The 10,762-nt window shown below is 34.0% G+C and overlaps 1 protein-coding gene across 1 annotated transcript; it reads left to right on the top strand.

Moving 5' to 3' along the window:
• Positions 1-2,464: 2,464 nt before the first annotated feature.
• On the top strand, positions 2,465-6,570 carry LOC25485556 (cationic amino acid transporter 7, chloroplastic). Its single transcript, XM_013614792.3, has 4 exons — positions 2,465-3,227; positions 3,518-3,866; positions 3,958-4,186; positions 5,725-6,570. Exons 1-4 carry the CDS (start codon positions 2,626-2,628, stop codon positions 6,291-6,293), a joined length of 1,749 nt encoding a protein of 582 aa, XP_013470246.1. The 5' UTR covers positions 2,465-2,625; the 3' UTR covers positions 6,294-6,570.
• Positions 6,571-10,762: the final 4,192 nt, after the last annotated feature.

The raw sequence follows: 10,762 nt of genomic DNA, 5'->3' as shown, positions 1-10,762 counted from the left end.
TACGCACTCAAACCTCTATAATCTATATACATTGAGAAGGAGGCGAGAAGGGAGCAAAGAGCTAAAGAGGTCACCATTGCCTCGTAGAAATTCCGTCATAATGCGAGGACTTCTTAGTAATTAAAATTACTCCTGTATCACTTTTATATAAAATGAAATTTTGCTATTACATAAATTTTTAATACATACTTTTAGCATTAGGGAAAAAAAATACATACTTTTAGAAGATAATTTAATCGACGGAATGTTTAGAGATTTCAAGTAGGAGAAGTACCTCTATAAAAAAAATAAAATTACCTTCATTTAATATATGATATTCTTCAAATACGATTACTTCCGACGGAAGAAATTTATATATAAAAAAAAGGGTAAGAGTGGATAAATCACGTTTTTAGGCCCTATACGTTAATCAAGGTGATCTATTTGCCGCTTCTAATGCTTCGACATAGCTAATAATTTTTCAAACCTGTACTTTTTTTTTTTGTGATATTCGGGATTCGAATCCAGACTTTACATATATTATGTATTGTCCTTAGCAACATAGCTAAGCTTACGGGGAGTACAAACCCGTATTTTTCCGTCACGAAGTTTAATCGACTTGTCTATAATTTTGAACGGCGCCTAAATTGATTGAGTGTAATCAACGACAAAAATCTTATAATGCATGGAGGAGATACAAAGTCATGATGAAGATTAGACCGATCCATTTATAAGAAACATTATCCACCATAAAACATATGTAACATAGGTGTTTATGTTACGGTTTGTATTGACTTTTAAGTAAAATATCATTCGATTCAAAAATAAAATAACATGCAATTTGGTCGAGATTAGATTGTTTTTTCAATGGAGTTTGAATCCGATCGGATTAATACAATTTTTACATATATATTATATCTATAGCTTTTGACATAAACCAATGGCTCAAATAAAACAAGTTAGAGGATAGATTCTTTGTCGATACAAACCCAGGCTTGTAAACTTTATATAACGTTAAAGGTGAAACAAACTATGTGCTGCTTTTAGGTTGTAAGGGTTTGGCACCATTGACAGTTGGCTTGCTTGAATCAATCTCTGCCATGGTTTCCGGTCGGTTACGGTTTCAACTTTGAATTTTCACATGAAGCCAACCATTGAAATTAAACACCTGGGTTTTATTCATACCCTTCATTCAATATCCTCTTCTCTTCTCTTCTCCTCCTAGCCATCCTTTTCATGACGTTACATATCATTAATATACTCTTCCGTATTTTTTGTCGTTTTCTTATACCTTTAACTTTATGATCATATGCATTTCTGTACTATATACAATCTTTTTTGCATCCATTCGGGATTTCACGCGTAGTAAGTTTTTCTTTTTTTAAGAAATAAATTGTTTTATCTCCTTTTTGCTCTTAAGAGCAAAGAGTAACTTTACGTGAACTTTACTGGATCTGGAAACCTATTTTAAAATAAGCTTAAAATCTTGAGAATATACACTAGCTTATTTTCTTTGTGTGTACAACGACGTGTTGTTATGTGACGTTTGACAACAATCTAATTAAGGACCTCTTTCGTACATGAAAGTGATTTTTACATACATTGAAATTAATTGGAATCAAAATAATAAAAGGACTTGTGGATTAAGTTATCCACTTAATGCATAACATGGTTAGAATTTTTTTTTCTTTGGTAAACACGGTCAGCAATCTATTATGGCTAAAGGAATCAAATTTTTAAAATTTAAGGAAAGTCCTCAGAAATTTGACTTGTAATAAAAGTTTTGAGCTGTAAAAGGTATAGACTTCAAATTTCATTTCCGTAAGCAAAAAATAAAATAAAATTGAATGAAGGTTTTTTTAGAGGAAATTGAATGAAGGTCATATTTACTTGCATGCGACCAATCTAAGTGGTAAGGGTTTGTATTTAAGTAAATAGTTTTCTTTTTAACAAAAATAAAATGATGGTTAAAGGTTCATTTCATATCTCTTGAGAATGGGAAAATTTGATTAGAAATTTGCATATGAATAAAACGGATTGGGAGGAGATCAAAATTTACCTTATCCACCCCACAAACGATGCAATTTACGTTTGCTTTAAAGGTGAGAGTCCACTAAACATACCTGATGTCACAATTTGTAACTTCTATATATTCACATCACCCCACAAATCATGTAGTATACGTTTGCTTTAGCGGTGAGAGTCCACTAAACTTATATTTAGTCTGATGTCATAGTTTATGACTTCTATATTTTTAACATTAAAATGACATCGAAATGTTAGAATTTACGATTCAACTTACAACCAAACATACTAGTAGATTAGTCATGTATAAAGTAAGGTAGAAACTTCATAATTAAAAAATAAATAAAATGAATGAATTATGGTAGGAATATTTATATTATTTTTTTGACCAGGGGAATGAATATTTATAAACGTAACAGTTTGGTAAAATAATAAATAGCATTATCCTTCGCTATGATTTGATACTTTACTGGTTAGTAGTTCAGTGAACTAAAACAGTGAAACTGTTCACAGCAATCTTTTTGCACTTTGTTGCAGAGAGAGGTTATAAAAGCTGTCTTTCAAACCCATCCATAACGCACATCATCACACACAGAAAAACAAAACCAAAGAGCGCACGCAATGACAAGCCATGGCTCATCGTTTTCGAGCCTCCCAAACTATCTCCAAGCCGTCGCTAAAACTCCCTCTCGCTTTGCTCGTCGCGGCTTCTCCGTCTCCACTTCTTACGAAGAAATGAGCCGTGTTCGAGCTAGGTCCGGCAACAGCATGCGCAAAAGCCTCCGTTGGTTTGACTTAGTCAGCTTTGGTATCGGTGGAATGGTCGGCGCCGGAGTCTTCGTCACCACTGGCCACGCTACCCGTGTTCACGCTGGCCCTTCCGTTGTTCTATCTTACGCCATTGCCGGTTTCTGTGCTCTCCTCTCTGCCTTTTGTTACACTGAGTTTGCGGTTGATATGCCGGTCGCCGGTGGCGCTTTTAGCTACCTCCGTGTCACATTCGGTGAATTTGCGGCCTTTATAACCGGTGCAAATCTCATCATGGATTACGTGATGTCAAATGCTGCAGTTGCTAGAGGTTTCACCAAGTACGTCGGCACCACAGTCGGTGTCTCTTCTGCTAAATGGAGGATCACCGTTCCTTCTTTTCCGGAAGGGTTTAACCAAATCGACTTGGTTGCTGTCGTTGTTGTTTTACTCATCACAGTGGTTATCTGCTACAGGTTTGTAACTGATCCTTCTTGATCAACATCCACATCCACCACTAAGCACAGTCACAGACAACAAACACGATATGATACACTCTCTCTCTCTCTCTGGTAATTTGAGAAAATGAGTTAATTGAATGTGTTCGTGTTCACGTGTGTGTCAGTGTTGTGTTGTGTCTCAGACATCGGACACACTTTGATCAGAGGTGCCGGTGCTATGAGTTCATCATTTACAATGGAGCTCAATTTTCTTTTTCAAAATTCATTAACATTTTATTTATTTTTTATTTTGTTCAATTTTTCAGTACGAAGGAAAGTTCGGTGGTGAATATGATATTGACGGGGTTGCACATACTGTTCATAGCATTTGTGATAGTGATAGGTTTTTGGAAAGGGAGTTGGAAGAATTTAACGCAACCAGCAAACCCGGAGAATCCATCCGGTTTTTTTCCACACGGGGCTGCTGGTGTGTTTAAAGGTGCATCAGCTGTTTATTTAAGCTACATTGGTTATGATGCTGTTTCAACAATGGCGGAAGAGGTTAAGGAGCCTGTGAAAGATATTCCTATAGGTGTTTCTGGATCTGTTATTATTGTCACTATTCTATATTGTCTTATGGCAGCTTCAATGTGCATGCTTCTTCCTTACGATATGGTAATTGAAAATTTGTCTAGCTCTCAATTATATGATGTAATTTATAATAACGTGTATGGGGGGGGTATTGATATTAATAATATTTATGTAGATCGATCCTGAAGCACCGTTTTCAGCAGCTTTTAAATCCGACGGATGGGGATGGGCGTCAAGAGTGATAGGAGTGGGGGCCAGTTTTGGAATATTGACATCATTGATAGTTGCTATGTTGGGTCAGGCTCGTTATATGTGTGTCATTGGACGTTCTAATGTGGTCCCTGCTTGGTTTGCTAAGGTCCACCCAAAGACATCCACTCCTGTCAACGCCTCTGCTTTTCTTGGTATGTTCCAATGTGCTTGCTTCCTCTTAATTATATAAGGTTTTTCATGTCTAAGTAAGTAAGTATATGTTTTTTGATTGCTGTGTTTTTAATTCCTTGGCAACGTGTGTGGATGGATGGTGTGATGTGAATATTGTCTGGGATTAGTGTTTTCTGAATGGTATTCACAATCTTTCACAAAGGAAAAGGACCCACTTCAACAATATAGCCTCTGGCTGAGATTTGATCAGGGGATTTGTGTAGTTATTCTGCTGGATTGTGATAAGATTTTATGTTTCCTCATTAGTGTGAATGGGTTCAGTGTAGCTCTCCACATTGTCACCTTCATTATGAAGCCGATTGAGTGTGTATCTTATAGTTAGCAAAAACTATAATTTATAGCTTCAACAAAATTAGGGTGCCAGTGTAATTTTGTAAAAATCACTGCGAATGCAAATAAACATACACCAGACTTATCCTAGACAATTCTGTTGTAGCAGCACCAAATGTGGTACCTCTTTTGATAGAGATTTAGTATTGGCTAATCCCTTTCTTTAGGCTCAACCACTATATAGGTAGATAGATTGTGGCTTTAACATTTATCAAAAAAAGTGGCCAAAAGAGAAGTGCTTTTAAGTTTTAGCAGTTAAATATACCACTTTTCACATGGATGATTGTGAAAACTGTAGTTGCCTTAGTATAGAATTATTTTTATTGGAAGTGAAACTGGGTAACGCACTTCAAAACAGTGCTGAGTTGAAAAAGTTATCATTCCCATATGAGAAATGATATTTGTACAATCAATTTGTGACAACTTTTAGACAATTTTTTCTCTCATACTCACATTATATTCTTACTCTCTTTCTTCCTTTTTCTCTCTCCATTGTTTTTGACCAATGAAAAGAGAGAAAAAGAAGGTTGTCAAATAGATTGTAGCAAATGGTTGTTCAAATATGATTGCTCTTCCCACATGGGTGTCACATGTTTTCTAGTGTATTTTGTATTATACTATGGTAGCCTAGGCTCCCACCTCGGTAAATACTATCTTCTGATTAGATAAATGCAAGGACAAAGACAATTAGGCAACTGTGTGTTAAGTGTGTTGCTCTGTGGCTTAGGATGGAAAGATGTGAATCATTCACTTATGTTGAATATAATAATTTTTTGATTGTGACACCTTATTTTCTTTTTCAACTCAATAGGGGAATAATAGACCATTTCAGGTGGAAGATATTGGCAGTTTTTAATATTTAATTGATTCCATACCTTCACTATTGGATGAGTTGATTTATTCCTCTTGATTAGAATCATTGACGGATGATTATGACCTTAGCTCTTTGTGTAGGCTACTTAAAGTTGGCCTCAATCATGTATTGGATTTCAATGATTTTATGCTATTCTATGTTGTGTATTGTCTATTTTGACCTCTTACATTGTACTATCAAAAATTCTTTTTCATCTAACTAATATTATGAGTGGTAGAATAAACATGATGACATTAATTTGCTTTTTAGGGATAGTTACATTTTTCTGATATCCGCACATAATGTCAATTTCAGGGATCTTCACAGCAGCAATTGCACTTTTTACTGATCTTGATGTTCTCCTCGATCTTGTGTCAATTGGCACACTCTTTGTATTTTACATGGTGGCAAATGCTGTGGTCTATAGACGTTATGTGGTGGCAGGGACAACAAATCCATGGCCAACAGTGTCTTTTCTCCTCTCATTTTCCTTCACTTCCATCATGTTCACCCTTATTTGGAAATGTGTACCAACAGGAGTAGCAAAAGCAGGGATGTTAAGTGCCTGTGGTGTACTTGCTGTAGTAATATTGCAACTTTTTCATTTCACTGTCCCTCAAGCTAGGAAGCCAGAATTTTGGGGTGTACCACTTATGCCATGGATACCAGCAATTTCAATCTTTTTGAATTTGTTTTTGCTGGGATCACTTGATGGGCCATCCTATGTTAGATTTGGAGTCTTTTCTGCTGTTGCAGTGCTATTCTATATTTTCTACAGTGTTCATGCCAGCTTTGATGCTGAAGGAGATGGTTCTCTTGGTCAAAAGAATGGTGAAATCAATGTGGAGTCAAAAGAAAGTGTGGACCAAAGTTTCAAAGTGTAGTAGATCTATATATAATTTAATCATTATATGCTTATAAATTTCAATTCAAAATGACTTCAACTTTTTTGGATGGTTAATGTTCACTAGAAACTAGTGGGGAGGAAGAATTATGTGACATGAATATTAAATTTATTAGAATATTAGAATAGGCTGCAACCTTTGTAGAAGTGGCGAATTGTATAGTTAAAAGGCAGCTTAGGTGATAATCCCTTTTGTAAATTCTTTGGTTCATGTCTTCATCCAAAAAAAAAAAAAACTTAATTGCACTTTTTCCCCCTATAGTTTGCCAATTGTGCGATTTTGCACCCCATAGTTTTAAACGAGCGATTTTGCCCCCTATAGTTTTCCCCCTTTCTGATTTTATGGTCCACATGACATTTAATGCTGATGTGTCTGTTTTTTATCAATTAATGTGTGCCACGTGTGTAATTTCATTTTTTAAAAAATAAAAAAATGGTATTTTTCATATCTTTTGGTAGCTTTGAGTTTCGTGTGCCACGTATCTCCTTATAAACTCTCTGACTTCCAACAGCTAAATTTTATTTATATAAATTTTTTTTATTTATATTAAAGAACAATATGAAAAAATTGAGCCACATGAGCGCATGTTTTGGTGATGGATAACTGATGTGATTCCAAATTAAGGTTCTAAAAAATTGTCGAAGGTCCTCATTTTGCCTGGGGCATCAAGGTTTTTGAATCCTATATGTTATTGTAATGTAATTCTAATTCGGAAAAAGTTAAAACGCACGATAAAGAAATTCGTCACCATTGCACGAATTAATTGGAAGTTGTTATTTGAGAACTTTTTTAATTATGTTTTTACTTCAAATGGTCAAAGTAATCTAGCATATGTGTTTGTCTATAAAATAACATAAAACACTTTTCTCCTCATCACTGTAGCTTTGTGAGTTGCTGATCTCCATTGATTACCATGTGTTGCAGCAAAGAAGAATGTATATCACTGTTTTGCTTCTCTAGACGTTTATATAATACACTCTCAAATTAAAAGAGAATACCACCTTTAGTTGAGAGTGTCGTGCAAATTCGTGTTTTAACTTGTCGTACCGTATAGCAACTCTCTTCTAATTAAGGTTGCATAAGTTGTATTCGACTTGAACTTGCTTTAATATATATACCTAGAATCACTATGTGACCGTGTTAACTTTGATGGTTGCATCAGAAAATTCTCTAGTTTATGTTAGCCGCCTACATCTTGTGCTTCATGGATTTGGGTTGTCTGCAGTCAATAATCCACTACATTCACAAAATCAGAACATTGATGGCAGTTTGAACGAAAGATCGGACGATTCATATTTTAATGTAGGTTTTTATTTTTCTTTTAAAAACTGAAATTCCGATTATAAATTTTGAGTTATCCAATCTTAATCTAATGGTTACCTGTGTGTCACGCTACCTGAATGGGAGCATTGAAGAGTCCAAACAATCCAAATTCGTTTTTCAATGTACACCCACCCTCTAAAGAGCTAGTTTAAAAGAACACAAGAATTGTGCCACATGAACACAAGTTGGGACATGCTAGATTTATGTGATCCTTGTGAGCATGATTAAGGGTGTAAATGGTATCATATCACAATAATCTTAATAATAATTGCATTTGGAATTTATCTGAAAGGACCATTATGCTATGGCCATGCGGTCTACTTTAAGTGGAAAAACAAGGCAATTAATATAACACAAAGTGGACTTGATGTCATTCTTAAAAGAAGAAATATTAAATGGATATCTAATGCATATGCTGGTGTTTAATAATTGATGTTGATTCATTCTTTATTATTATTATTATTCATTAGCATAAAATGTGAAAATTGAAATTGAAAGAAGAAAGTATCAGGTGCCCCGGACATCAGTTAAGAAGCAATAATTCATAGATTCTACTTATTTACTTTAATTAAAGTGTGAAATAATAAGTAACTAATTAAAATTAATAAAAGCGGTAGTCAATACTCTTTGAAAGGATGTTAATTTATTTTGAAGAGGATTTAATTACATATTTAATGATTTTGTATTTGATATTTTATTTGAATATGTCTTGTCTTAGTTTAATTATTTCAACAACTTTTAATTTAAAAAATGAAAGAAAACAATATGCTCTAAGTAAAATTCACAGGATGAATACAATTTTAATTAATTAGTTTACTATTCTTCATATTAATTGAGATAAAATAAATGGAACTAAACAATTTATTGCTCCTTAACCAGTGCCTGCGGAGCACCGATTAGCCGCACCCAAGAAGAAAATATGAGAATCCAAGCATTAACATGACTAAATTTGTTAAACACGAATTCCGTTTATCACATATTGTGTAGTCACATCTTGTATGTAATGGCAAGCATTCATAAATCCACCTTCCTTTTAGAGACCCACAACGGATTTAGCATTTTTGTTTGGTTCCTTCAATATGAGTCTTCAATAAAGTATTTCATAATTCTTGTGGGGATACCGTAGTCGTAATCGGTTTTTTATGATTGGTTAATATCACCAATTATATGTTACCTAAATGTCCCCCGGGCTTATAGATTAATCTATAAAGTAAAGGGTATATAAATTTTAGACAAAAAAGTATTGTAGTTTTTGATTGACAGAAGACAAAAAATATTGTAATTATTTGGCATACTAAATTAAAGGAAAAAATGGGAATCACGTGAATCAGTGCTAGCAAGTAGCACCCCTCAAAACTTTCTTGTATATAGAAAAAATATCAAAAGCGTCTATAGGGTAAGAAAAAATAAAAGAAAAATCAACTACCATTACCAAGGTGGTGCTTTTAGCTTTTGTTTTCGTCACATAAATTAGTATTTGAACTTTCTGAATCACTAATGAGATGTGACTCCTTCCATTAGTGTCAAAAATTTTCAATTATATCAATTTGTGCTGTAAACCAGAATCTTGCAGAACGAACAGGAAGGAAGTTGAATGAGGGATGCATACATATCATTAACCATATGAGCTATTGGCACTAGCTCCTTGTTTCATTCACCAAACGATCCACTAATTATTCCACCGATCATAGAATAATTTATACTAATGAATTTATCATTAACTAAAGTACTTACTTCTTTCCAATCCAGCCTTGGTCAATTTAAATATTAAGTTTCACAGCTACAATAAATTAGTAAACTTCATATAACTTTTCAATTAAAACTAAGAAGAAATGAGTATAAATTTGAATTTAATCTCAGAAGTCGATCGGTCTGTAAGACAACATAATTTCATATGAAAAATTGATCCAGAGTCGGTAAAAGTGTTCGCGCAAGACGGATTTTATGCGGGGGAAGTTGTTCTCCAAGAAAGAGATTATGTGATGAGGAGAAAAGAGTCTACAAAACGGATTAATACTCTGATGTTCAAGTCAGTGATTTTGTGAACCCCAAAGTGAGACGTGAGAGGTCGTTAGAGATTAGATTAAAGACTCAAATTCAATGAGAAGTACTCCTATACAGTGAGGCACACACAAAGTCTTCAATCTTATACATAGCGGCGAGGGTTTTGGAATAATAAGGCTATCTTGGATTGAGCCGACGATATAAATTGAAGGCCAACTTCAAACACGAACATAATTTTTTAAACGAGAAAAATTAATATTTACAAATCAGTTTTGTAAGATTGACTTGCATCCGACCCAAAATTCAAATATTAAGTGTAGCACAAAATCTACAAAATGATCACAACAACACACCCATGCCTTATTTAACTACTAGTTGGTAAGTTGGATGATAGTGTCCTCAAACTGACAAATTAGGCATAAGGACAAAATAACATGGGCCAATATGTTGGCATAATGTTTTTCTTTTGTATACTAATTGTGAACTCTCTTTGTCTGCTACACCATTTGTTTTGTTCTTTTTTGATCCTGATTACTTTTTCATTTCCCATCCTTGATTTCACTGTCCATGGTCCCATCTTGGCCGGTGGCATCTTTTTTATTTTTGAAGCCGCATTCATGTCTGCTATTCACTGTTACACCAACAATGAAAAGTAACAGATAGGGATAATTCCAACTAAGGATGAATTAAACTCAACATTAATAAAAATAAGGGACAAAACTATTACTCATTGAGTAATCCACATCAATATTCCATTCATGTTTTGAGGCTATTGGAAGAGATCAAGAGTCTTTATACTGATCTGAGAACTATTAGATTTTAGGTTTGTGAACATACAACGACTCTCATCTTTGTTTCCTTGTTACATTTTCTTTTTCAATTGGCATGTCTAACATTTTTCATTAATTAAAAGTCGTAACTTAAATTATTTAAATATTGGTCCTATGAGCTTGTTTGGTTCTATGAGATTTTAAATGTATAGAATTAATTTTGAAAAAGATCATTTCAAGTAAATATAGTTTTGTCACCTTAATTGATGTTAATTTGAAGCTAGAATTTGTATCTTATGATTTTTAGAATCGATTCTGAGTCTTAAAACTTATTTTTCAACTCATGTTTAC

Source organism: Medicago truncatula, chromosome 1, assembly GCF_003473485.1.
Source record: "Medicago truncatula cultivar Jemalong A17 chromosome 1, MtrunA17r5.0-ANR, whole genome shotgun sequence".
Classification (NCBI taxonomy): domain Eukaryota; kingdom Viridiplantae; phylum Streptophyta; class Magnoliopsida; order Fabales; family Fabaceae; genus Medicago; species Medicago truncatula.
Note: the sequence above shows the minus strand (reverse complement) of the source record. Positions and strands in the feature narration are given on the sequence as shown.

Excerpts from the sequence above, each read along its gene's own strand:
- LOC25485556 (XM_013614792.3), top strand. The coding sequence starts at position 2,626 with ATGACAAGCCATGGCTCATCGTTTTCGAGCCTCCCAAACTATCTCCAA. Across the intron at positions 3,867-3,957 it reads TGCTTCTTCCTTACGATATG|ATCGATCCTGAAGCACCGTT; the intron begins GTAATTGAAAAT and ends ATATTTATGTAG. Across the intron at positions 4,187-5,724 it reads CAACGCCTCTGCTTTTCTTG|GGATCTTCACAGCAGCAATT; the intron begins GTATGTTCCAAT and ends TGTCAATTTCAG.